The sequence below is a fragment of the Pipistrellus kuhlii genome, unplaced genomic scaffold (genome assembly GCF_014108245.1).
Source record: "Pipistrellus kuhlii isolate mPipKuh1 unplaced genomic scaffold, mPipKuh1.p scaffold_m20_p_14, whole genome shotgun sequence".
Classification (NCBI taxonomy): domain Eukaryota; kingdom Metazoa; phylum Chordata; class Mammalia; order Chiroptera; family Vespertilionidae; genus Pipistrellus; species Pipistrellus kuhlii.
Window position 1 is genome coordinate 33,363,591 of NW_023425449.1, and position 27,058 is coordinate 33,390,648.

Here is a 27,058-nt window from a genome sequence, read left to right on the forward strand (position 1 = left end):
GGGGGGGGGGGAGAAGGAGGGCAAGGGGGTAAAAGGATACACATGTAATACCTTAATCAATAAAGAAAAAAAAGAATTGGTATATAATTCATATATTGTATATGTTTATGACTATTTCTATAATATACTAAACCTACACTTGGAAAGTAGGTTGTTTATATTCATGGATAACAAAAATAATTATTATATAATGGTTTTAAATGGGAATATAATATTTTTTAATTACCCAGAGTTGATATACATAAATCACTTGTGGTATCTATAATAATAAAAGCATAATATGCTAATTAGACCGGAAAGCCGGGATGACCTGAAGCCGAGCCCCTTGCACGACTTTCATGCATCGGGCTTCTAGAACCATTATAAGAAAGTAAACATGATAAAGGGCTATAGAATACATAATCATGACATAATCGATAGAAACATGAAAACAAACCTGTCATCTGAAGATATAGACAAGGGGTGCAGAAAAGGAAGGATTACAGAGAAATTACTGAAGCAGCTAGAGAACACAGTGCTACTGTCCGCTGGTAATATGTAACCAATCTCCAAGAATAATACCCAGTTTAAAGTATGTAAGTTTTATTATTTTTAAAGTAAACATTTTACTTAATTGATTGAAAGTGGATAAACTATTGGTAAAATGTTACATGACCTAGGTTAGATAAATATTCCATATTATAGATGTAAAGTATGATTATATATTTGAAAAATGATATTATTTTAAAGTATATCCATGGTTATTTTTAATGTTATGTACTCTATAATCTCTATACATAATTGATAGTTAAGAAAACATACCATTATCTAAAACAGAACAACAGAACTTTCACTAACACGAAACTAAAGATGAGCTTTCCATTTCTTTTCAGGATCCGTGTTGCTAACTGTAGAAAGAAAAATAGAGTAAATTTTTTAACAGTGGATAAGTAAATTCACTGGATTTTAAATTATTTTCTGGCTAAAAAGAAGCATTCATTCCTAAAATAATTTTGTTGCTCAATATAAAGTTGGTATTTTTTTGAATATTTAAGAACAATGATGAAGCTTCTACAGAAGATTCAATCTTTGAACCAGTTGATCTTAAGGATTAAACTTTTATAAACATCTTAATTTGGCAAATTAACCTAACACTAGTAAACAATTGTATAATGACTGCTTTAGTATCCTTGAGTTAACTACCTTTGGGACTGCTAAAACCTTTAGCTGTTCCCAAATCTTCTACATGTAAAATTCTTCGTAGATCTTGTGGTCTAGGACAGTGGTCTGTTGACTACTGAGTTTGCCGACCACCGAGTAAAGCATTACCCTTATCCAGAAGTTTTGACTTCAGGTTAAAGACATCAGTACATTATTAAAATGTTTTTAAGTGTTTTTCCCATAAGGCAGTGGTCAGCAAACTCATTAGTCAACAGAGTCACAGTTTGCTGACCACTGGTCTAGGAGAAGAGAAGCTATTTTCCACTACATGTCTTTGACTCATTCTGGTGGGAGAGGTCTGGGACCTCTAAGCAAGATTCTAATTCCTGTGCGAGTGTTTGTTTCCCATGTGTGGTCTACTGGCCTTTCATTATTGACCCTTTCTAGTGCCTGTCTCTTTAACTCATAGTGTCATTCAAGGGAGGACTCTACTGGGTGTTATTTTTCCTAAAAGGAACAAGTTCATTTGTAAAAAAAAAAATTTAAATGCTGGCAGTAAAAGAATTAAAATTCAGAAGTACACTTACATATCATTCCATCTTTTTCTAATTTTTTCAAATGAAGCAAGAGATTACGTTCAGCCACGACATGTAAATTCTCAGGAGTATTCTTAAAAAAGAGAAAGAAAACATTTTTTTTTTTTTAAAAAGGGCAGAGTTAATCCTTTTGAAACTGAAAAAATGCAACAAAAAGAAAATTTTAACTTAGTTTCATTAATTTTTTTAAATTTTAATATTGACACTATTATAAACGTCTCCCGTTAAATTCATTTTTATATAGTAATAGCCAAAACTATTTCAGCTTGTCCATGTCTTGCTTCAGGCACCGTATTCTTATTTATATTCCTATAGATAAAATAGATTATAAGTTCCATAAAGATAGTAACAGTATGGTTTGCTCAATACTGAATACCAGAGCTTAGCATAATGGCACACAGTAGGAACTAAATATTTTATGAATGGATGAATATATATATAAAAGTTATTCTAGATAGCTTTGGTGTTGCTACAAACATTGGCCCTATGGTTTGTTTATTAGATTATATGATAATTTTTCACATTTAGTTTTCATCTGGATACTTTTCTTTGGTCTTCTCTTAAACACTGATGGTCACAGTGTGTTGTACCATTGACTCTCTTCTCTCTCTTTTTGTACTCACCTGAGGATATTTTCCCCATTGATTTTAGAGAGAGTGGGAAGGAGGGAGGGAGGGGTAGAGAGAGAAACATCAATGTGAAAGAGACACATTAATTGGTTGCCTCCTGCATGCGACCCAACCAGGGCTGGGGATTGAACCTGCAACCAGTTCCATGCCTGTGACCAGGAATCAAACCCAGGACCCTTCAGTGGAGGGGCTGATGCTCTAACCATGGAGCCACAGGGGCCAGGGCTCTTCTCTTTTTTACTAACCCAACTTGCCATAGCACTATCACGCATTATTGATTCCCAAATATAAGCCTCCAACCCTAAATTCCCCTTTAAGCTCCAGTACCATAGCATATCACCACCAGTGTGATCTAGAAAGCATTATGTGAGTCCCTTGCCTAAGATCTTTGAGTGTCATTCCCAGGTTTCTGGCTAAAGTTCAAATTTGTTAGCATGGCAATCAAGGCTTCTCATGACCTGATCATGCTTGTCTTTCCCAACTCATTTCCTGGGCTTACCCCCTTTCTGACCATCTATTATGCATTCATATGTGGTTTCTTTGTGGGATTTGAAACACACACAATGCTCTTTTATTACTCCCAGTGTTTAAACACATCTTTCCTTCTGTTTAGACCCAATTAAATGATTTAAGTTTCTGAAGCTTTTCCAAAGAAGTCTCATTATCTTACATCTTCATCAGAAGAATTTATCTCATCCCTTAGGCCCTGACATACTGTACGTAGGCCTTGGAGGAAGCCTGGTGTGATAGAAACAAGATTTGAGTTTCTGATATCAGACATTTGAATATGTGACATCTGCTAGTTTTGTGCCCTTGAAAAAGCTACTTAGCTTACACTTTCTGAGTCAGTTTAAAAAATATTTTTATTGACTTGGGAGGAAGAGGAAGAGAGAGAGAAACATCAATGATGAGAGAAAAGCATTGATTGGCTGCCTCTTGCATGCCCTCCAGTGGGGATAGAGCTCGAAACCATGGCATGTGCCCTGACCGGGAATTGAACAGTGACCTCCTCCTGGTTCATAGGTCAACTCTCAACCACTAAGTGACACTGGTCAGACCTGTGTTGGTTTTTTAATCTATTAAATTGGAATAGTTGTATCTTTATGCAGTAAAAATTTGAGATATTTGAATTAAGTGCCTCAAATCACATTTGTAAAGGTAAAGCATTTAAATAGAGCATCTAGCACACAAAAATGTGCTAAAAAATGGGAGCTATTATGATAGTATTACAAGCATGTGTTGTTTTAAATATATTTTATTGATTTCAGAGAGGAAGGGAGTGGAAGAGAGAACCATCAATGATAAAAGAGAATCACTGACCAGCTGCCTCCTGCAAGCCCCACTTTGGGGATCTAGCCCACAACCTGGGCATGTGCCCTGACTGAGAATCACACTATGACCTCTTGGTTCATAGTCAACGCTTAACCACTGAGCCAAAGCCGGCTGTTTTTTTTTATTTTTTATTTTTTATTTTTAATGAGTGTACTTTTCCTTTCCATCAATACAACTTTGGGTTGACCATGAACTCAGTCCTTTGAGGGCAGGGATCTGTAGCCATCTTTATATCTCTGTTTTAGTCAGTGTATGGCACATGGAAGGTGGACAATAAATGTTCGTTGAATGAATAAATCCTTCGAAATACTTAATGCCATTCTATTTGAAACAGGTATTTCACACATAAACACTGTGAATACACAACTGAATACAATTCTGAATGCTAAACCAGTATTTAGGTATGGACAGGTACTGATAATGACTCAACTGTGAGAGTTATCAGAGAGTTCTGTCTGAACTTACAATAGAAAATACCCGCAATAGCCCTAGCTGGTTTAGCTCAGTAAATAGAGCATCGGCTTGCAGACTGAAGGGTCTAAGGTTCGATTCTGGTCAAGGGTACATGTCTGGGTTTTAGGCTCTATCCCCAATAGGGGGCATGCAGGAGGCAGCTGATCAATGATTCTCATCATTGATGTTTCTCTCTCTCCTTTCCTATTTGAAATCAATAATATATGTATAAAAACCCCCAATGTACCAATGAATAGTCTCAAGTGACTCTAGTCTAGCATGATAAGGGAATGCACTCTTTCACAGAATTTAAATATTTACATTACCCTTTTGCCAACGGCAGTCTTTTATCCTTAGCCAGTCTCACCCTTAATCTGTCCCTTTTCTTTCTTTTCTTCTTCTTTTTCATCCCTCCCTTTTTAAAACAAAGCACACTGAGTGATGATCTTTTTTTGATAATTTGGGCCTTTAGGATATTATGGCCCCAGCCTAAATGTAATTGTCCCCAGCTCATCTTCAGGTACAATCTCATGTATCTTCTGGCTGTAGATTGTGGTGGTGGGAGTTTTTAAACCCAGGTAATATAACACCAAAGTCTACATTCTTAAGCTCTAAGCTATACTAACTATACAGTGGTATCTAATAAATATTCTCTGAAAAACTGAATTACACTAATTGACTGCCACATACTAGTAGGGCTGCCATATAGTGATATGCTCAGAGGCCGCAGTGAGGGGTTCTCTCCATGCACTAAACTTCTCTACTCATGTTCCTTAGATGTACTTTCTCCATTGTCAGGCATCGCTGCTAGTCTACACTGCTAGTATCCTAGTATCTGTCTCCAGCAGATTGCCTCTTCTCAAGATGGCTAGACCAACACACAATTTATTCCAAAACTTCATCATCATGCTGTTGGGAATGATCTTCTACAGCAGTGTTTCCCAAACTTTTGACATATGTGTACCCCTTCTATAATTTTCGTAATGCTGAGTACCCCTTGTACTCATGAGAACGTAGAATTGGGTGCAGTTAAGCACAGTGCAGTGCATATCCCCACCAAACTCCAGTGCAACGCGTACCCCCACCAAACTCTTCCTGTACCCCTGGGGGTACACGTACCACACTTTGGGAAACACTGTCCTACAGAATGAAGTGTATGGTTTAATGGTAGCTCAGAATGGTTGTTTTTGTTCTCCAAGTTTTGTTTAACTTCTCTATCATAGATAGTTGAGGTTTCAAAGCTATACAAGTAGCATTACTTACAAGATTAACAGACTTATTCTGTTCTGGGATGTGGTAAGATTTTTATACCTATAGTTTATTCGATTACTCTAATAAAATTGTGACTATGTACAAATAAGATTAAAAATTACCTTGTAAATAATTTTTACAAGCTCCTTTACTGTAAATGATTTGTCAAAATTTTCATGAAATATTTGAAGAATCTGCTGTTCTCGAATATTTCTGTGAGAAATGTATTCTTGGATTTTAGCTTCAGCATTATGGATTACGGGACCATGTCCTGAATTAGAATAATTATAAAAATTATTTCCACCAGATAAAAATATTAAGTATAACTGGAATTCATTAATTTTATTTAAAAAGAATTCATATGATGTATTGAAACAGCATACTAAATACATAACAAATAAGAATTATTTGGAAAACTATATAGATACAAGACTTAAAAATTACCTACAATGCCACAAAACATTAGACAATTATATCAAAACCATATAAAATGCTACTGTGTACATTAAAAAGTATAAAATAAAAATAAAGCAATAATAACAGGAGCAATAGTAATGATATATAATATTCACAGAGTACTTACTTTTTTTCCTTTTAATCTTTACTGTTGAAAGTATTACACAGTTCCTCCTTTTCCCCCATTAACCTCTTTCCACCCTCTCCTGTCCCCCATTTCCTCTCCAGGCCCTCACCACCCCATTGTCTGTGTTCATAGGTTTTGCATATTGGTTGATCTCTTCCCACCCACCTACAGAGTTCTTCTTCTTTGCCAGTCCGGCTCTAAATGCTACATATTATTTTTTACAAGAATCCCAAGAGCTAGGTCCTATTATTATCCCTTGTTGGTAGCAGAAACTGAGGCATAAGGAGGGTACCTAACCTGCCCACAGTCACACAGCTAAGGAGTGGAGCTGGGATTCTGACCCAGGAGCTTTCATCCACTCCAGTTTCTGACCGCTGCGCTACACTTACCTATAGAAGTTGACAAGGGGAATGTAAAAGTAGGTCCATGGAAGTGATGCTATTAAAAACTCACAGGAATCACAGTAGAAATGTAAGAATCTTTTATATAGGATTGTAATTCAGAAATGTTGACAACCCGGATAAAGTTATATTGAAATTTACATGCTCTTTTAACACAGTGCAAATTAATATATTACACAAGTCTGCCAGAGGGATGTTTAAAATATGCGAGGAAAAAAAATGCAGAAGCAGGCTAACCTATTATCATGTAACAAGCACGAGCACCACGGTACTGTTAGAAGACTGACCACCCTTTAACTAGCTGTCTGGCTGCAAAAGTCTCTGAACTGTTTCTTTAGCTGTGCAATTAGGACACCACTACCTACTGCCCTGGGTTTTTGTGAGGACCACAGCTAGCTGGAAAGGTCCCTGCAGGTACCGGATGGGGAGCAGGCTTTAATATATGGTAGCTATGGCTACGGAACATAATTTACATAAAAGCTCCTGCTGAGCTAATAAGCCAGTTCGCTGGATTCACCAAAACTAACACTCTAAGGGCCTTTCCTGGGCAGCCTCTCGTTAGCTTTGCCTCTCATTAATTTTGTGAGTGCACCAATTCTCTTTGCTTTAAAAATAGCGGTCAGCTTCCATTCCTTTTACGTCATAATACTAGAGGCCCAGTGCACAAAACTTGTGCACTGTGGGGTGGTGGTAGTGGTGGTGGTGGTGGTGGTGGGTCCCCTCAGCCTGGCCTGTGCCCTCTCACAGTCCAGGAACTGGGCCTCCCTTTTTGGGGTGATTGATTGTGGAGTCCCCTCCCCCACCACTGATAACCCCACTGGCCAGTGACCTGGGCCTCCCTTTTGTGGGCAATTGTGAGGTGATGGTGTGCCCCCACTTCCCCTGACCGATCGCACTGTACCCGCCTTGGCTGGCCTGGCGCCTATGTGTGTCATAGCGTGGTCGGCAGGAAGGTTGTTTTGCTGTTTGGCCACTTGGTCGATTTGCATATTACACTTTTATTATTAGAGATTAATCCAAATCTCCAGGGTAGGTTTTCTATCTCTTCAGCAGTAAAAACTCATGAGAGAATAGGAGGGTAGTAAAGATACCGTATTTTCAGATCTTTCTATGGCTCTTTGGTTAGGAGCAAGTTAGAAGGGCTTAAAAAAAATTAAGTAATCTAGTCTTTTTTTCCCCTTCTGGGCCCTACTGTTGGGTCCTGTGTGTTTTTTAGCTTTCAGGATGGAGTGGAAATTCATATTGCAGAGCAGTGCAGTGACATCTGAGATACTAATGACAGGTTTCTTTATCTGGATAATCAAGATAAATATATGATTTTATAGTTCATATGGAATATGTTATTGCAATAGTGTGAGTTAAAACAACTAAAAGCTCAGAGGTCAAATGTTACCCATGGTTACATGGCTAAAATGTGGTCCATGACAGAAATCAGGTTAACAAAATTGAAGATCACTTATGAAATGAAAAAATTTTCTTGTTATACTGTAAGTTATTTCCTTGTTTAATAGTTCCATTAATACAATAGCTGTTTAGATGTTAAAAAATAGCCCTCATATATTTATAAAAAGTTATTAATATAAATTGTGGCCTTTAAAAAAATTGCATGGCTAGACAGGAGCTAGGGTTAATAATTTAAAGAAGCAGTTTACATGTCTGACTTCAAGGCCAAAAACACAAAGACCGCCTCCCCCACCCCCACACCAAAATGAACCTTTCTCATCATCTGACACAATGGTTTACCAGATTTAAAAATTACCCACCTGGATATATAATATCAGCTTTGATTTTCAATAACTGTTTTAGGGAGTTCATATAATCATAGAGGTCTTCAAATATAGTTGTTCCTTCCCCTAAGATGCAATCTCCAGAAAAGAGAGCATTTTCCTCTTCTAAAAGTAGAGCCATATGATCATCAGTGTGGCCAGGTGTGTATATAATTCTGGTTGGGAGAAGAAATAGAAACAATTATGAACTCTTAAGCTTAGAAGGAATTTTGAGAAGCAAATTATTGTCTATCCTTACCTCTGAACAAGACACTAATAATGTCAGTAAGTTAAAAAGCTACTTTTTCTCTTGTTGCTCACTGAAAATTATCACCAGACATTTTCTCCCTTTAATAAAATCAAATTTCTCACTCTGAAGTGCAAATTTAATACTTTACCTACATTTTTTTCTTATTTTATAAGTAATGAATACAGCTTACAACAAGCTTGGGCGGGGGGAGAAGGAAAGTACTTAGAGTAGATAAAAATCACTAATCTTTCTACTACATAGAGATAGTGCTTTTATTTTTTATGAACATATATATTTTTTGCCTTGGCCGTTGCTTCTCAGAGGTTAGGATGTTGGCCCGCACAGTGAAGATCTGCCGGTTCAATTCCCAGTCAGAGCCACATACTTGGGTTGCAGGTTTGCTCCCTAGCCTCATTGGGGCACGTGTAGGAGACAACCAATCTATGTGTCTCTCTCACATCAATGCTGCTCTCCTTCTTCCTCATTAGCAACTAAAGGCTCAGTATTTTCAGTGGATAACTCTGCCAAACACTTAAAGTCGGATAACTGCGCTTCTACTTAACCTATCCCAGAGCATAGAAAAAGAAGGAAAAGTTCTGAATCCCAAACCTGACAAAGGTTGCACAAAAAGAAAACTATTGCCTGATCTCACTGATGAACACTTAGGAAAATCTTAACTAAAATATTAACAAATAGAATCCAAGAACATATTTAAAAATAATATCATGATCAAGTACAATTTATTAAAATGATGTCAGGATGTTTCAATTTTAGGAGATCCTTGCAGATCATAATAAAGCTATGGAGAAAACAAGGTCATCTCCTAGACACTGCAAAGACATTTGACAAAAATTCAACTCTTAAGAAAACTGAAGCGACTATAACTTAGAAGAGTATTTTGTTTGCCAGAAAATCCAATCAAATCCTTAATGTTAAATATTGCAACTGTAAAGCTTTTTAAAAGAGTCTGCTAACAATGTAAGAGATATAAGGTATAAGAACATGAGATACTCGTGAAATGGGAGCAATTATTTTTGAGAGACATTAAGAACTGATTTTAGGAACTATTATGCTTTTATGGTTTCCAAGTATGTGCTTTACATATGTCAAATGATTACTATATTTAGTAATGGTGAGGTATTAAAGAGATGTTAAAATCATTTTTTTGTCTGATTAAACCTGCTGCAACCAGTTAATGAAAGTATTCTGTTATGTGAAAATAATTGCAGGAGATACATTTCCAGCAACTATAAAATTATGTGGTGTGGGTATCTGTCTTATCTTATGAATAGTCACGCATAAATGTGTTTACAAATGGAAACTCAACTTTTTTTTTAAATCTACATATCCTCTCTTGGAGAACCATTCTTTCAGGGTCTGCAAACTGCCTTATCCGTCAATGTGCTTGTAATGCCTCCTTAATTATTCCCCTCCTACTCCCCACGCCAGAACTCAGTAATGGTTTTCTTTGATAATTTCCAGACTGAAGGCAATAATATTTCTTAAATTAGGGGATCAGAACTTCCAACCCTCCAGTCACCTAGGTGGCTAATGCTTTCATTTGCATAAAGACTGTGTTAAAATTTACTTCACGTAGGCGGAGGAGAAAAGGAAATGACATCAGAGGTGCTTTGCTAAAGATCAGAGGAACTGCAGCTGTGCCTCCCATTCATCAGGTAGAGCATTTATCTAGTTCTGTGACACAGTAGACTTTATTAGAATGGCCCTCTTAAAAAATTTAGAACAGTCAACAAAAACTGTCAGATTAACTTTGAGAACTTGAACTTAGTTCACTAGAAAATTCCTGAGCGTTACATCTAGAATCCTTACTGAAAACCTTGGTAACTTTCTACTTTTTCACTAATGGGTTCTTGGTGGGTACTATCTCTCTACTGTTTTTTTTTGTTTTTTTTTTTTTCCTTTCAAAATTGGCAGGTAGACAAGATAACCTGGATGTCAAATATTTGGGACTTAAGTAAATTTTAACCTTCTGTTTATGGAACTTTTGCGTAAGAACGAGCCTGTGTGTTAATATTTAAAACTACTGAATTTTACTGACTATGAACATGGAAACTGAAAACCACATCAACAGTTTATTAAATGTTTAATTCGGATTTTAGCATAATTGGAATTTACATTTTACTAGATCATAAAAAGTGTCTGCTTTTAAAAAATTCTTTGTGTTAGTTTTCCCCTCAAATCTTAAAATAGATACCCATACTTAACTTAATCAGAATGCAGTACAATAAAAATTAAATGGAATTCACATAATATTGAGATCCTGTACATTAGTTCATCCACAAATCAAGATAGTATTCAACTGAGGGGGTTGGGTAGTGACAGGAAGCAAGTTCGTGGGTGGCTCTAGCGCACTGATTTCATTTCTCATCTGCAAACTGCTCATATGGTTTATTCCATTTTTAACATTCCATTCATCTGCAAACTGCTCATATGGTTTATTCCACCTTGCACACTGATGATATACACACTTTCTGTTTGTATACTTTTAAAAGCTTAATGTACATGGTCTGTTCACAGCAGATGGGTGGTAGGTAGTTAACTTCCAAGAGTTCAATGGTCTTAATCTGCATTTTAGGTACAGATCTAATATCCATGCTTTGTGATAACTGATAAACCAGTACTGTGGTTCCCACACCTGAGAAAGAAGATTTGATGAGCTCTTTCCTGTTTCTACTTTCTTCTTTAACTTGGGCTAGGGCTGGTGTTTGAGGCGGGACATTCAACATTGTCAAGAATACTTTTTGAAGTAGTAATGCACTGTTTTATTTTCTGTGGTATCATCAATATATGATACTATATTTCACAGCCTCCCCACAGTCAGGAGTGACACATGACTGGATTGACAGGCAATGCAACAGAAGGCCTGGTCCATGTAAACCTCCCATGCAACATCTCTTCCACTCTCCTCCACGCACTGGACTGACTGTGATGAGCACTGCAATCTTGAAGGACAAGTATTGAGGATGGAGGAATCTGTAAGAACCCTGGAACATTAATGCAGGAGGGCCACTTGCTAATCAGGAACCGTTTTTTGAACTTTACCTGTCTGAAAATTAAACTTATTTTATATTTGAGCTATTATATATTTCTGGGTTGGTTTGCTATAGCAACTGACATTAACTAATACTAGAGGCCCAGTGCACGAAATTTGTGCAATAGTAGGGTCCCTAGCAGCTGCTGTTAGGGCCTCCCTCCCTTCTCCTGGCCAACTGCCAGCGCTGAGTTCTCCCTTCTTTACCCCACCCACCTGGTACTGCTGGCCGGGTCTCCCTCCCCCTGGCCGGCCCACCCCCTGATTGAACTCCTGGAAGAACTTGGGTAGAGGGGACAATTTGCATACTAGGCTTTTATTATAAAGGATTGTGAACCTAAGGAACTGATTACTTTTTAAGGAGATACCTACTTACACACCCAAAAATTGTAATTTAATAAGTGCTATGATAAAATAATAAAAATTACATAAAAGTTGGAGGAGAAAGCAGTTTAATTCTTTCCAGGAGAGGTCCTTTTTTTAAAAAAAATATTTTATTATTTTTATAGAGAGGAAGGGAGAGTAATAGTTAGAAACATTGATGAGAGAGAAATATTGATCAGCTGCCTCCTGCACACCCCCTACTTGGGATGTGCCCACAGCCAAGGTACATGCCCTTGACCGGAATCCAACCTGAGACCCTTCAGTCCACAGCCAATGCTCTATCCACTGAGCCAAACTGGCTAGGGCCAAGAGGGGTTCTTGAAGTAACATGTAACCTGAGGTTTGAAGACTAAATGGGTAATTTATCAGGGGGACAAGGTGGAGAGGAAGGGCTGAGGCCTAGTAAAAGGGAGGGTATGAGCAAAGGCATGAACAGACAGGATGTGTTCACGAGTATTTGGATTTGGCTAATTGTGTTTGTGAGGAGAGTGGTTGGAGCTAAGTCTAGAAAAGTAGTTTGGGGCCAGGCTGTGGTAAGGAGAATAAACATGATCTTGTATGCAGTTATTCAAGGTTTCAAGTGACAGAGCATACTAAGGGTAAACTGGAAAGGGAGAGCCTGGAGATTCCTGGCTTAGAAGTAGTGGTAGTGAACACAAATAAAAAGGGACAGCAGGGACAAATATATATATATATATTTTTAATATATTTTATTGATTTTTCTTACAGAGAGGAGAGGAGAGAGATAGAGAGCTAGAAACGTCGATGAGAGAGAAACATCGACCAGCTGCCTCCTGCACACCCCCTACCGGGGATGTGCCCGCAACCAATGTACATGCCCTTGACCGGAATCGAACCCGGGACCTTTCAGTCCGCAGACCAACGCTCTACCGCTGAGCCAAACCAGTTTTGGTGGGACAAATATTTTTGAGGTAAGAACTAATGTGATTAGCCCTGGCCAGTGTGGTTCAGTTGGTTGGGTGTCATCCTGTGCACTGAAAGGTTGCCAATTTGATTTCTGGTCGGGGCACATGCCTGGGTTGTGGGCTTGATCCCTGGGAGGGGGCAAGCAGGAGGCAGCTGATTGATGTTTTGCTCTCACACTGATGCTTCTCTCTCTCTCTCCTTCTAAAAAAATCAATAAACTAATGTGATTAGATGTTTTGGGCAAGGGGAGAGGATAAAGGTGAAGAGGAGTTAGCTTGTATCATAGAAGAAAAAAATCTTAAGTACTGAGAGAATTAGGAGTTGTGAAATCAGGAAGTCGAGACAGATGGTAGAGAGAGAAGAGAAGCATAATTATTTGAGTTTGAAAATTACCGAGTTGGAAACACCTTTTTAAATCCCTTAAACAGGTCATGGGGATTATGGGTCTGGCCTAAAATGTATTTACTTTAGGTATGGGTCATTTTTGGAAGTGAGAACAGGAGAAAGCCTTGAATTTTCTGGCAGGAAATTCTAATCTATTTTGTTATTTAAATTTTATTCATTAAGAAGTGGTAATCATGCCCTAATTGGTTGGGCTCAGTGGATAGAGCGTCGGCCTGTGGCTTGCAAAAGGTCCCAGGTTCGATTTCAGTCAAGAGCATGTACCTTGGTTGTAGGCACATCTCCAGTGGGGCGTGTGCAGGAGGCAGCTGATCAATGTGTCTCTCTCATAGATGTTTCTAACTATACCTCTCCCTTCCTCTTTGTAAAAAACTCAATAAAACATATATATATAAAAAAAAGAAGTGGTAATCATATAATTCAAACAAATAATTATAAAAGGGTAGAGGGAGAAGTGTTGCTTTTTCTATGTTTCTCAAGCAACCCATTTTCTCTTCCCAGAATAACCAATGTTATCAGATCTCTTATATTCTTCTTCCTGAGATAGTCTTCAGCAATACAAGCAAATATGTGGAAATCTTCCTTTCCCCCACTTTTGCAACACACTAGAGCCCCGAAGCACGAAATTCGTGCAAGAGCAGGCCTTTCTTCCCCAGCTGCCAGCACCGGCTTTCCTTTGGCACCTGGGACCCGGGCTTCCCTCCCAGCCCTGGGCAGCTTCGTCCAGAAGGCCGTCTGTTCTAACTGGCATATTACGCTTTTATTATTACAGACATACATAAACTACCCCTGCCCCCACTCCTTCCCTGGACAACTGTCATTTACATACCTGAGAGTGGCACCCTCAGTCTTAATCAAATCTCCATCTTTTAGATAAACATATTTTTGCTCTCCATCTCCTATAGTTTCTTCTGTATGAGGATTCCGTGGGAGTTTTTTAATGCAATATGGAGTGTCTAGTGACAAAACATGAAAAATATTTAAGTCACACTTTAAATGACAATTCAGCTTTTTAAGAGGCCAATTTTCTTAGAATACCTGTGAGTAGCTGCAAAAAATATTAACATTAGAGACAACAGAAAATGAGGGGAATTATAGCCGCTTATCTCTGGGATGGTAACTGTTTCTTTTAACTCAACAAAAGAGCTTTTTACTCTCTAATGCCCTCCTAGCTCTACATAAAGTCTTTGTGTTTTTGTAGCCACTCCTATTTTATACAAAATTCTTCATAATCTCAGCTAGCTTTGATATCAAGATGTGTGTTGAAGAGGGGGTAATACAAAATGTAGGAACTTTTCTCTGTCTAGGTGCCTAATATATAGTAAAAGAAGTCCTGGCATCATGCATTAGTTAATAATAAAATAATTATAATATAAAGCTCTTTCTAGAAATGCTGAGAGGAAGCCCCAAACCCAGGGCTAAGATATTAAAACATTAAAATAAATTTAACCCATACTACCTGTCATCAACGCAAAGAAAATCAATCAATTAATTAACCAATCAATAGCTGATTGCCAGTTATTTAACCAGTATAGTGAATGTAAGCACGATGACATCAAAATGCTTAAAAACTGTCATAGTTGGGGAACTAAAACTTACAAACAGGAAAGAATTAAACAACTATATACAGTACCATTTAATGAATACTAAATGGACAATTCAGCGTAAGCAAAATGAGGTTGGAGAAAGGAGAAACAATTAGGAGAGAATTCATAAATATGATAAAACTTGAGGTGTGGCTTACAGGATGAGCAGGATGAGAAAAAGGTTCAGACAGGTAAAAGGAACAGCATTAGTAAAGCCATAGAAATGAGAATGAACATGGCATATGGGCAACAGCAGAACACTACCAATTTGTTTAACACAAAATACTGGCTGCAAAGAGTAGAGATAAGTGGGTGAGCTCAGATCCTGGAGGGCCCTAAATTGCCTTTCAGAATAGAGGAATTTACACTTTGCTGTATGTGGTCCATGTATGCACTTTAGCGTCAACAGGTCGATCAATATGGCAGCTGTAGTGGTCAATATGGCAGCTGTTGTGATCAATACGGCAGCTGCAGGTGGGGAGCTTGGAGGGGGAGAGACTGAAAGACCAGGAGGGGATGATTGTAATAACCCTGCTGGAAGGTAATGAATATTAGGGCAAAGGTGTTAGCAATGGAAATGCCGAGGGAGAAAAAGACATTCCGAGAAAGACTAACAATGCATAGAAATCTGGCTAAGTATGGAGGATAAAAAAAGAAAGAAATACTGCAATATAATAAAAATAAAATAAACCAACAGCAATTGGATTTTCTCTCTCCACCCTCAAATTCCATTATTTTGTATTTTTGATGCTGAAGTAAGAAATAATATGCTATTCTGGGAACTGTCTCTATTATGGAGCAATATGGTGAGGTTTTTTTAGTTTGTTTTTATTTTTAATCTGTATAATTTTGTCTTATAGTAAAGAAGTGGAAGCATATTTCTAGTTATGAGACCTTTGACAGACAATATGTCCAAAAAAACTCACAATTATCTTAGAATTACAAAACACATGCCATACTATAAAATAATTTTGTGACAGCTTTAAAAAGTATCCTATCTAATAATCCTATCTAATAAGAGAGTAATATGCAAATTGACTGTCACTTCAACACACAAGATGACTGCCCCCATGTGGACAGATGGCTGCCACAAGATGGCCAGTAGGGGAGGGACCAGGTCTGCAAGGGAGGGCAGTTGAGGTGATCAAGCCTGCAGGGGAGGGCAGTTGGGATGGCCCAGGCCTGCAAGGGAGGGCAGCTGGGGTGATAAAGCCTGCAGGGGAGGGCAGTTAGGGGTGACCAGGCTGGCAGAGGAGGGAAGTTGGGGGCGACAGGCCCTGCAGAGAAGGGCAGTTGGGGGGAACCCAGGCCTGAAGAGGAGAGCAGTTGCTACATCTTTTGTGCCAAGAACAGTGCTGGGACATAGCAGCAACTTGAATATTTGTTAAAGGAATGCATGAATGAATGAATCTATGTTTGTGATGGTGGGATGAAAGAATAAGGAGAGAGACAGCAAAGTGTTAGTACTGGGAAAAGGGAGGGCAGTTGTGGGAGATACAGTATATACAGAGCAACTGTCTGAAAGTTATGGAAGACCTGAGATCATATTTAAAATATGGACAATTAACAGCAACTACTTCAACAGCGCCTGGCACACAGTAAATACTCAACAACGGTCAGTTACTATGAAATCTGAAGTAGTAACTGTCACACAGACTAAATGAAAACTGATGATCACTGGGCAAAGGGGGAAAATAAGAGGAAGAAGAGATTTGAAATAGATTAATAGGATTTCTACCTTTTTTCCTTTAAGTATTCAAGTTATATTAATGTATGAAAGTACCTTTTAAATATAAGGCATTCAGTCAATTGTTCATTAGCTAACTTAGCTATGTAATGGAAACAAATTATTCTGAAAACACAGGTTTCCTCATGAGCTGAATGAGTATATTCTGCTTACCATTATCAATGCTTTTACAAATATCTCCTATGCCTCCAGTATGATCACGATGCCAGTGAGTCACGATGATTTCCTGGATTCCTGTGTTAAATTCATTCAGAGCCTGCTTTAAACAGATGATATATTCTGGAATTGCTGGTTCTCCAGTGTCAATGAGGATTCGCCTGTAAGTTAAATAGAAGATGATCACACCACTGGAACACTTAATATTAGCATATTTCTCACACAGGGAATTTACATTTAAGAAACTGCATAAATTGCTTTACTTTAAAAACCAGCTATATGTTACTTCAGCTTAACTATAGAAATCTCACTTTAAGAAAGTTCTTATGTGGGGGAGATAAGAGATAAACGGAAGGACTTGTATACATGCATATAAGTACAACCAATGGACACAAAACTCTGGGGAGGGAAGGTATGTATGTGAGCGGGGGCAATGTTAAAATATGTACACAGATAATAATTTAATTAAAAAAAATTAAAAAAAAAAAGAAGAAAGTTCTTATGGCGAAATGTAAGAGTGAATAAGGAAAAGTCTAGGAGAGACACCAAGATGGCGGCATAGGGTAGACACCCGAATGCAGCCTACCACAACAAATTTGAATTTAGAACTGAAAAACAGGGGAGGCATTGCCCTGAAGCACCGGATGGCTAGCTGAGAGGAGGCTCTGCCATCTGGGAAGGAGAGAGAAGGCACACTGAACCTCAGGAACTGTGAAGGTACGGAGAACTGTGTGCGCGAAAAGGCGCTGGCTTACTCCCGGTGCGGAGAGAAAGGGCCAGACAGAGATTGCTGCTGGTGGACTCCTGGAGCTCGGAGAGGGCAGGCCGGGCTGAGTTCGCTACTGGCTTACTCCCGGTGCGTGGAGAGGGCAGACAGCTAACGCGCAACTGGCTTTCTTGTTCGAGAGGAAAACAGAATCACCCTATTGCTCTGATAGATGGCCCCAGACAGGGAGAGGCCAGACTGTCAGGCAGTGGGCAGAGATCTCTCAGAGGTGTGTGAAGCCAGAGGCCATTATTGCGGGACTTGGGGAGGAGCCCAAGGGAAAACAGTTTGTCTGCACCAACCTGAGACTCCGCCCAATCTCTGGCTGAGCACAGAAGCTCTCCCAGAGGCTGGCTTTCTCTAAGGAGGGACTGGCAGGAACCCAAAGCTTGTCTGCGCCTTTACCAAAGAGGTGCTCGCGCGCCTGCAACCAATCTTCCGAAACTCTCCGAGAACAGGTCTTTTCTAAGGCGAGACTGACAGGGAACCAAAGCTTGTCTGCGCCACCCCGAGACCCCGCCCTATCCAAGCAGAGTACAGAAGCCCTCCTAGCTGAGACTCTGCTGATCCTCACAGCCAATTGGTTTGGAGATCAAAGCTTCCCAGTGATACCAACAATAAGCAAGGCTTAACAACAAGACTGCACACACAGCCCACAAAGGGCTACACCAAGACTGTCCACCGCAGGTAACTGGGAAGGCTGTGCTACTGGGCTCTACCAGAACACCTAGAACACAAAGCTATTCCATCAAATCAGGGAAACAACTAAAATGCAGACAAGAGGTAGGAGACAAAGGAAGGAGATGGAGGAAAAGAAAAGATTGGACATTGAGTTCAAAACTACAGTTATAAGGTTATTCAACAATATCCTAAAAAAGGCCGATAAAATAAATGAGACCTATGAGGATATGAAAAGGGAGCATCTAGAAATAATAAGGGATCAACAAGAAATGAAGAAAACATTGTCTGAAATAAAAAATATTATACAAAGTCCTAAAAACAGACTGGAAGATCACAAGAATCAAGACAAAGATTTAGAACACAAAGAGCCAGAGGACACTCCTCTGCACAAGGGAGAAGATAAGAGAATCCTGAAAGTTGAAGATAGTGTAAGAAACCTCTGGGACAATTTCAAGTGAAACAACATCAGAATTATGGGGATTCCAGAAGAAGAGAGAGAGCAAGATACAGAAAGAATATTGAAAGAAATAGTGACAGAAAACTTCCCCCACCTGGGGAAAGAAATAGACTTACAAGTCCAGGAAGCCCGCAGAACCCCAAACAAAAGGAATCCAAGGAGGAACACACCAAGACACATCATAATTAAAATTCCAAGAGCAAAAGACAAAGAGAGAATATTAAAAACAGCAAGAGAAAAGCAGGTAGTTACCTATAAAGGAACACCCATACGATTGTCAGCTGATTTCTCAACAGAAACCATGCAGGCCAGACAGGAATGGCAAGAAATATTCAAGGTGATGAATAGCAAGAACCTACAGCCAAAAATAATCTACCCAGCAAAGCTATCACTCAGAATGAAAGGACAGTTAAAGAGCTTCACAAATAAAAAAAAGCTAAAAGAGTTCATCACTGCTGAACCAGAATTATATGAATTGCTGAAGGGGGTTATTTAGGAAAGTGAAGAAGATAAAGATAAAAATTATGATCAACAAATACGTAACTATCAACAAGTGAATCTAAAAACCAAGGGAATTAAAAAAAATCTGATGAACAATATTAACTGGTGAATATAATAGAATCAGAGGTCTGGAAGGGGAGTGGACTGACGATTCTCGGGGAAAAGGGGAGTGAGGGTACGGGAAGAGACTGAACATAAACTGTGCACCTATGGAGGAGGACAATGGGGAATGGGAAAAGGACAGAGGGTGGGGTGGGAACCTGGTGGAGGGGAGCAATTGAGGGGGGGAAGAGGATCACATTTGTAATAATCTGAACAATAAGATTTATTTAAAAAAAAAAGTCTATATATCCTATCTAATAAAAGAGTAACATGCAAATTGACCATACCTCTGATATACCCACAAGCCATGCCCACCAGCCAATCAGGAGTGAGTATGCAAATTAACTGAACCAAGATGGCTGCGGCCATAGAGAGAGAGCAGGCTTGGGTTTCCCTGGCAATAGGGGAAGACAAGCTTTCCACCTGCCCTGGCCTGCCTTGGCCTCCACTTTAGGCTACAAAGTTTCAATTATAGAAGTTAAATAAATCCCAACAAAAATGGCTGCAGCCACCAGTGAGCAGGAAGCTTGGCTCCACTCCAGGCTACAAAGTTATAGAAGATAAATAAATCCCAGATACCAGGGCCTCCACTTGGGGTCCCCCACCCTGATCCAGACATCCTTCGGGGCAAACCAGCCAGCCCCCACCCGTGCACCAGGCCTCTATCCTATCTTATAGAAGAATAATATGCAAATTGACCATCACTCCAACACACAAGATGGCTGCCTCCATGTGGACACAAGATGGCCACCACAAATGGCCAGCAGGGGAGGGTAATTGGAAGGGACCAAGCATGCAAGAGAGAGCCGTTGGGGGTGACCAGGCCTGCAGGGGAGAGCAGTTGGGGGAACCAGGCCTGCAGGTAAGGGCAGTTAGGGGTGACCAGGCCTGCAGGGGAGGGCAGTTAGGGGCAAACAGGCTGGCAGGGGAGCAGTTAGGCATCAATCAGGTTGGTAAGGGAGTGGTTAGGGGGTGATCAGGCTGGCAGGCAGAAGCAGTTAGGGGCAATCAGGAAGGCAGGCAGGTGAGAAGTTGGGGGCCAGCAGTCCCGGATTGTGAGAGGGATGTCCAACTGCCCATGGTAGGATCGGGCCTAAACGGGCAGTCAGACATCCCTTGAAGGGTCCCAGATTGGAGAGGGTGCAGGCTGGACTGAGGGACACCCCCACACCCCCATGCACGAATTTCATGCACTGGGCCTCTAGTATATGTGTGTGTGTGTATACACACACACAGGGCAGTGCTAAATGCACGGGGATAGAAAGATGTAACGAACTGAAGAATCTCAGAGAGAAGGGTGGAGGGTGGAGGGTGGGAAAAGATTAACTAAAGATCTTACATGCATACTAAAGCATGCCCAGTACATGGATTCATGCATCGGTGGGGCTTCTTGGTCTGCAGGAATCAGGCCGAATCTGTGCACCAGGCCTGATATCCCCCAAGGGGACCTGGATTGCAAGAGCTCAGGCTGAGAGACCCTACCAGTGCACGAATGTCTTTTAATTTAGTGTTAAAAAGTAAACAAACAAATAAATAAAAAAGACATACTCTCCAGTGGGAGGGTACTACTTAGCAAGCACCTAGAATCATTCTTCATGTGACATAAATGAAACTTCAGCTGTAAATTAGAAAAAAATGTTCTCAAATAGCAATTCTTTCAATGATGTCTGTGAATATTGCAGAGGATTAGATAGAGTTATCTCTATGTGGGCTGGTTGACTTAGTTCTTCATGGCCACAAGCAATAAATACTCTATCGTAGGAGGTCATTTTACAAATACAAGTTTACTAATAAAGGGAATAAGAGTGCAGGAGAATCTGTACAGGTTTGTTACCATTTATTCACTAGAGTACAGTGCTTGCATACAGTAACAATCTGCTATGTGAATACAGAAAAAATAACTGATGCAAGTTAGTAAAATCACCTTCCTCTTTTAGATATTTTATATTAATTTTAAGATAGCTATTAAATGGTCCGTCTGTCAATTTGCTGTCACTCTTACAAAATCATTAGGAATTTTCTGAGCAGCTACTATGAACCTAGAATTTTCTGGATGCTATGAGGAAAGCAGAAGTGATAAAAATAATAGCTAACATTGTAAGCTTCCCACATGCTAGAATTTGTTAAGGTGCTTTTGATATGATTTTCCATTTAAATTTCACTGAACCCTCATAACATCCTATGAGACAGATACTATACAAACCTCGTTGTATAGATAAGGAATCTGAAGCTTACAGAATCAACTGCCTTCTCCAAAATCTTAAGCCAGGACTGGGATCTAGGTAATCAGAGTCCAGAGTCTTAACTCTACTTCACTAGACTGCCTTTTCCTATGAATAGGAAATAGTATATTTGCTCTCAAGGTATTTACAATTTTGATAGTAAAGGTTAAAGTTGCAGTTTTCAAGAGGTTCTTAGGCAGAGAAGGAATGTGGACATACTCTATGGAAAGTTTGGTTATTATTTGTCCACTCAAGTGTTTATTGAGACCTATGTATTAGGCATCACAGTAGGACTAGTAGTGAGTGCTTTAGGGAAATTCATTTGGCATCCATGGGCTGTACAGAATGACGCTGGAAGACTAGCTAAAATTGCAGTTATCCACCAGTTTTGAAATCATAACAGAGAAAATGAAGAAAAAATGTAGAGAACACTCACTCAGCAAATATTTCCTATAATACTTCTACTGTGTACAAGGCTCTGTGCTAGTGGTGGGGATACGGTAATGAATAAGCCTTCATTGAACTTATATTGTAGTGGGGAGTAGTCGTGTGCTAAGCTTCATTTTACACACATACAAAAGTCATATTATTATCAAGGGCCATGAAAAGTATGGAGTGCTAAGGCAGTGTATTACATTAAACTAACAAGGGGTGAAGGGTGGCTTTCTTGAGAAAAATTACATTTTAACTGAATTCTAAAGGATGAGTGAGGTTAGCTGGGTAAATACATGGGAGACAGAGAGGAAAGCATGGACGAATGTCCTGAGCCAGAATGGATACAACTCACCTGGGTGTGATGGGAAAGGTTTGAGATTAGGTTGATGAGATGCGTGGGGCTGAACAATGAATGCTTCTAGTTCAACCCCATGCATTCTCTAGTCTGGCTACATGCAGGAGGATGAAGGATGGATTGAAGCAGAACCAGAGTAGATGGAGAGGAATCAGTTAAGAGGCGATTTTAGAAGCCTAAGCAAGAGTTGTACTGGCTTGGACAGGGTGATAGCAGTGGAAATTGGGAGGATCTTCCTAAATGGCTTGGCTGTGTGTGCAAGAAGCAAAGAAAAAATGTCGAGGAGTGTACTTAAGTATTTGGCCTTGATCAAATGTGAGGATGATTCTATTTATCAAGATAAGGACAAGTGTCTGGAAGACAAGTTTAGTGGGAAAGTCTGTAAGTTCAGTTTGGGAAACGAGTTTCAAGTGGCTGTGAGTCATCCAAGTGGACTTAAGAAAGCAGTTGGCTCCCTTGGTTTGAAGACCAAGTTTGGATATTGTATGAATTGGAGTGCTAATAAATTTGGGAGTTATTAATGAACAGATAACAGTTCAAACCAAGGAGGTAGACAAGATCAGGTAGAGAATACAGCACAACAACATAAGATGAGGATTGCACCTTAAGGGACTCAAACCCTTAAAAGATGTGGTAAAGAGGATGACTCTATAAAGGATTCTGTGAAAGAGCAGCTAGAGAGGTAAGAGGAAGCCAGGAGAAATTGGCATTAGTAGATCCAGAAGGAGTGGTCAACAATAACAAAAAAGACTGAAATTCAAATACGATGGGAATGGAAAAATCCATTGGGTTTAGTGATATAGAAGCCACCTGTGACCTTAGAACTGTTTTGTGCAGCGGAACAGGTGGCTACCAATATCAGAACCTCTTACTTGGACTCAATAACCACTTCGAGCCACCTGACTTCTACTTTACAGAGTAGCATCAGCTGTACATTGAGTTATCCTAGCTCAATATATGGACTCATCATCATCTCTCTCACATATGAGTGATTCCACTGGCCATTCCACTCCATGAGTTTACCTGAGTAATAGCGTAAACAGTGAAGAAGGGAGACTATGAATCTGGTCTTTCCTCATTCAGCTTCAGGTTCTTTACGTCTCTTTTAGCACAGACCCTTTGCTACACTGAATGTGATTCTGTTGTTTTAAAAGATGCAGTATGTAGCCCTAGCCGGATTGGCATAGTGGACAGACCATCGGGTTTCGGATTCGATTCTGGTCAAGGGCACATGCCTGGGTTGTGAGTTTGAGCTTGATCCACAGTAGAAGGTGTGCAGGAGACAGCTATTCAATGATTCTCTCTCATCATTGATGTTTCTCTCTCTCTCTCCCTCCCTCTCCTTTCCTCTCTGAAATAAATATTTAAAAAAAAAATACAGTATGTATTTTTCATACTACATGACCCCTAAACATTTAAGCCAACTTCTTTATCTGATTTTCTACTGGAATCAGCCATCTGTTTCATTGTTGAGAGAAAAGTAGGGCTCAATGAACTTGAGAAATAGCATATTGATCTCCGACATAGAGATTTTCTAGAGTAATTTGGACTATTAGCAATTTTCATGTTAGGAATTGACTTTAGAACTAGTTTAAAATGATACACCGATGAGAAATGAAAATGCCTATGGGCTTCCTGGGGTGAGTAAGTACCAGCCAAGAGAGACTCTACCCTAGATATCAGGTATTTTTTCCTGCCTAATTCTCTATCCTTATAGATTTGGGAGGCAGCCTAAAGCCATTGTACTAACCGACCCTGTCTTGTGTGCTCTGGACTTCACCTTTTGCCTGCTTCACTTGCAATACTTCAGTTCCTCCATCCTGCTGCTTCTGAAATTCTGATGTGCTGAAAAAGGCAAATACTTCAATACACTATATGTAATACGTATTAAACTGTATTTAGTATTCAAGTGTATTGTAGTAATTGTAACACGTTTTGACTATACAATTAAATTCCAGGCTCAAGAAGTATATCGTCTTTTTAAAAAGTATATACTTTATTGATTTATTTTTACAGAGAGGAAGGGAGAGGGATAGAGAGTTAGAAACATTGATGAGAGAGAAACATCCATCAGCTGCCTCCTGCACACCCCCTACTGGGATATGCTGGAAACCAAGGTACATGCCCTTGACTGAACCAAATCTGGGACCCTTCAGTCTCAGGCCTACGCTCTAACCACTGAGTCAAACCAGCGAGGGCAAGGAGAAGTATATCTTATCTTATTTCTATTTTGAATTATCTAGGTTATACTAAGTATACAAAAGTTGTCCAATGTAGGTATGGTGTCATAAACCACATCTGCATAAAACAGAATGGAGCAGAAGATAATAATAAAAAAAAATAGATAGGTTATTCCACCCACAAATTAACCTAAATAAGCTCACACAATAACAGCAAACAAAAACAAAAGTAGTGGGCTCTTCCTTCCCCAGGGCTGGCGGGGGGAGGGGACGCGCTTTTTTGGATTTCAGACTCAAGCCATTTGGAAGCAAGACAACCCTGCCCCCTGCTGCTGAGTTAGGATAAAGGTCTCTCAGCACAATTAACCGGATTGGGGAGGGGAAGTGACACTGGGGCAAAACATTTTGAGTGAAAGTCAGAAGGTGAACCAAGTCAGCATTTTCCCTGGATTCTTAAAAACTCCGGCGACAGTAATCTCTCAACCACTTACACACACTCACTCTGGCATTCAACATCAAGCAAAGTAAGCTGGGTTTCAGAAACAGGAAGTTGAAAGGAACATTTCTCTCCCAGCCACTTTTAAGAGAGGTTACCACCCCGGGTGGTCGTGATTTAGGGGAGGTCCAGGATCAGGGTAACTGAGCACGGTCCTGGAGGACCCGCCTGGCCGGGGTAGGAAGGACTGTTGCAATCCAGCCCACAAGTGCCAGTGTTTAGGTGGCTGGCGGGCGGGCATGAGGGGACAGGGCAGGAGGGAGGCGAGGGGCGTTTGTTACCTGGGGCCGGTCCCTACCAGGTAGGTGTTGGTGCCCTGCAGGGTCATGGGGCCCGGGTTACAGCCCAGGACGCGCACCACCCGGCTGGACAGCCGCTCGATGCGCTGCAGAGTGGCTGCCATCTCCGCTTAAGCCGCCCGTGGGCGCGCAGCTTACGGGGCGACCGGAGCCCGGAATTGTAAATAGGCCGGAGCCGTCAATCACCTGACCCGGGCGGAGAGGGATCCGCCTCTAAGCTGGGGGCGGGGCCAGAGGTCACGTGACTCCCGGCGAGCCGAGCGGGGAGGCATCAGCCTAGGAGCTGGGGGCGGGGCCAGAGGTCACGTGTCGCCGCGCGAGCGGAGCGGGGAAGGATCAGCCGCCGAGCTGGGGGCGGGGCCAGAGGCCACATGACGCTGCCTGATCCTCGAGTATGGCGGCGCGAGGGAGGCGTGAGGCGCCTGAGGCGAAGCTGGTGTGGAGAGCTACTTCTTGTCACCGAACCAGGCGCCTCCCTAGGAGTTCATGTTCGGGTGGGCGAGTTCATCCCAGGGGACAAGACGTTTTAACCTGGGGGATCTAGGGCTGGAGCAGAGGGCAGCAGGCAGGTTAGGGGCAGTGACTGTGTTCTGAATCCGGGAGCAGGGCTGTCAGGTTTGTGGGACCTGGAGTGTGTGTGAGAGGGGTAACCTGTTTATCTTTCATAATAAACGGCTGTACGTAATGTGTACCAAGCGCTCTCCACCTGCTAAGCGCTCTTTATAAACATGGTCTCCTTTAACCCTCGCAGCAACGCTCCTCCCTGGGCCCAGGGCCTTGGCAGGAGAACTGGGTTTGGCAGATGGGCGGCCCCAATGTCACTGCCGCTCCTTTTGTAAAGAATGGAGTCACAGTTTCCTAAAAAGAAAAGGCACAGATCCTATGTTTGGACAATTGCAAGAAGCCTCTCTCTCTCTCTCATTCTCTCTCTCTCTCTCTCTCTCTCTCTCTCTCTCTCTCTCTCTCTTTCTCTCTTTTTCATCCACCACCCCAGCCCAACTCTTCTCCAAAAAACGGACACATGAGATGCTTGCAGTTCTAAAGTGTAGTACAAAGGATTTTAACGTTGCTTGTGCAGGTACTTCTGAAGAAAAAGACAATTTCCTATTCATTTACAAAGTGTTTATTTTACAAACCAGCAGTGGAATATTCCAGATGTCATGAAAGACGCACCATAAAGACACAATTTCTTTGCCTTGTGCCGCAAAGATGCCCTTTTAATAGCAGTGTTTCAAAAACCTTCACTGAAATAATTATGAAAACGGTCCCCTTTGCAAAGGGAAGGCAGGCAATATGGCTTTTATTTTTAGTATTTATTTATAATCCCCACCTGAGATATTTTCCCATTGCTTTTAGATAAAATTGAAGCTGGGGTTGGAGGTGAGGGGAGGGGAGAAACATCCATGTGAGACAGACACATCCATTGGTTGTCTTCTGCAGGGGGCGGGCTGGGCTGGGTTTGAGCATGCAACTGGCAACTGTGCAACCAGGCTAATGCCCTTGACTGGGAATCAAACTTATAAGGGCCAACGCTCTAACCACTGAGAAAACTGGCCAGAGCCAAGCAATATGCCTTTTAAAAATGCCTGTAATAACTATCAAAATTTCCTAAGTCAGGAATATCAACTCATCAATATTTATGTATTTGTGGCCATGAATTAATGGCTGTTCAGACAGGAAGTTACCTCCTTCTTCCCACATCATAAAAACTGCTAGAAAGTCAGCAGAACCTTTGAGAAGAGGGTGGGACAGTCATTTCTGCACCACAGTGCTCTTCCTGAGACTCAGGGGCAGCTCCAGGTTCTTATCTCTTAGCCTTTTTAAATTTTTTAAATTTTTATTTTTTTTTACATATTAGAATTTTCTTTGTGCCTTCCATCTTGATTTCACTTGTTCACTACCAAGCTCT

General features: G+C 40.5%; 1 protein-coding gene across 1 annotated transcript; it reads right to left on the reverse strand.

Moving 5' to 3' along the window:
• Positions 1-561: 561 nt before the first annotated feature.
• Positions 562-25,356, reverse strand: LACTB2 (lactamase beta 2). Its single transcript, XM_036437124.2, has 7 exons — positions 25,132-25,356; positions 16,653-16,816; positions 13,996-14,122; positions 8,149-8,327; positions 5,524-5,672; positions 1,728-1,809; positions 562-887 (listed from the first exon to the last, which is right to left on the reverse strand). The coding sequence occupies exons 1-7, from the start codon at positions 25,251-25,253 to the stop codon at positions 844-846; spliced, it is 867 nt and encodes a 288-aa protein (XP_036293017.1). The 5' UTR covers positions 25,254-25,356; the 3' UTR covers positions 562-843.
• Positions 25,357-27,058: the final 1,702 nt, after the last annotated feature.

Coding starts and splice junctions, on each gene's coding strand:
- LACTB2 (XM_036437124.2), bottom strand. CDS start 25,253: ATGGCAGCCACTCTGCAGCGCATCGAGCGGCTGTCCAGCCGGGTGGTG. Junction 8,328..13,995: donor ACTGAGGGTGCCACTCTCAG/GTATGTAAATGA, acceptor TCTCCCAACCAG/AATTATATACACACCTGGCC. Junction 888..1,727: donor AGAAAAAGATGGAATGATAT/GTAAGTGTACTT, acceptor TTCTTTCTACAG/TTAGCAACACGGATCCTGAA.